This window comes from Exserohilum turcica (assembly GCF_000359705.1).
Source record: "Exserohilum turcica Et28A unplaced genomic scaffold SETTUscaffold_11, whole genome shotgun sequence".
Lineage (NCBI taxonomy): Eukaryota > Fungi > Ascomycota > Dothideomycetes > Pleosporales > Pleosporaceae > Exserohilum > Exserohilum turcicum.
In genome coordinates, this window is record NW_007359926.1 from 599,350 (window position 1) to 600,473 (window position 1,124).

The 1,124-nt window shown below is 64.0% G+C and overlaps 1 protein-coding gene across 1 annotated transcript in view; it reads left to right on the plus strand.

Moving 5' to 3' along the window:
• The window catches only part of SETTUDRAFT_167089 (uncharacterized protein), a 3,841-nt gene that overhangs the window by 758 nt on the left and 1,959 nt on the right, over nt 1-1,124 (plus strand). The window contains exon 2 of the mRNA XM_008023865.1: nt 152-449. Within this exon, the coding sequence (XP_008022056.1) occupies nt 152-449 (298 nt within the window). The remainder of the gene's footprint in view (nt 1-151; nt 450-1,124) is intronic.

The window sequence follows — 1,124 nt, forward strand, 5'->3', positions numbered from 1 at the left end:
AGCCTGCCTCTGTCGCCGGCGCCGGCGCCGGCGACCAGCTCGTCTGCCAGTGGCAGAACTGCGGCGACCGCCTGCCCTCTGCCGAGCAGCTCTATGTAAGTCGCACCGCCTGCCCGCCCGCCTGCCCCCGCGTGCGCTGACCCGCGAGCAGGACCACGTCTGTGAGCGCCATGTTGGCCGCAAGAGCACAAACAACCTCAACCTGACGTGCCAGTGGGGTAACTGCCGCACCACGACGGTCAAGCGCGACCACATCACTTCGCACATCCGCGTTCACGTGCCCCTCAAGCCGCACAAGTGCGACTTCTGCGGCAAGGCCTTCAAGCGCCCCCAGGATCTCAAGAAGCACGTCAAGACGCACGCCGACGACTCTGTTCTGCTGCGCTCGCCAGAGCCCAACCGCGGCGGCGCCCACGGAGCCCAAGGCTACCCCGGCCAAAACGGGAAACGTAAGTCCTTTCACATGACGTGCTCGGTTGTCGTCGTCCCGAGCCCAGCCGTGCTCGCGCCCTCTCTCTCCTTTCACAATCTAACAGCCTGCAACAGTGGTCGCTGACTTGCAGGCCCTTGCCGCTACAGCGAGTGGATATCAGTATCCCGACAGCGCAATTGGCCCCAATGCAGGCTACGGCCAACAGCACCCCGGCGGTGCCCCAGCCGGCTTCTACGGAGGCCCGCCCCAAAACTCTGCCTATGGCCCCGTCTACTATGCTGTAAACCAGTCGCAGCAGCTCAACAACGACTACGAAATCAGGAAGCGCGCCGCCTACGATGCGCTCAACGAGTTTTTTGGAGACGCCAAGCGCCGCGCAATCGACCCCACGACCTACTATGACGTTGGCCAGCGACTCATGGGTCTTCAGGGTGTCCAACTTCCTGTTCTCGGTGGCGGCGGCTACCAGGGCGGCATGGGCGAGTACGGCGGCCACGGAGGCACCATGGTTGCCCAAGCGCAGCACCCTCCCATGCACCACCCCTACTCTCTGCCACTGCCCAACCTGAGGACCAAGAGCGATCTTCTGAACATTGATCAGTTCTTGGAGCAGCTGCAGAGCACCGTCTATGAGAACCCCAACCACGCGGCCGCGGCCGGTGTGGCGCACCCCGGCCACTACATCCACACG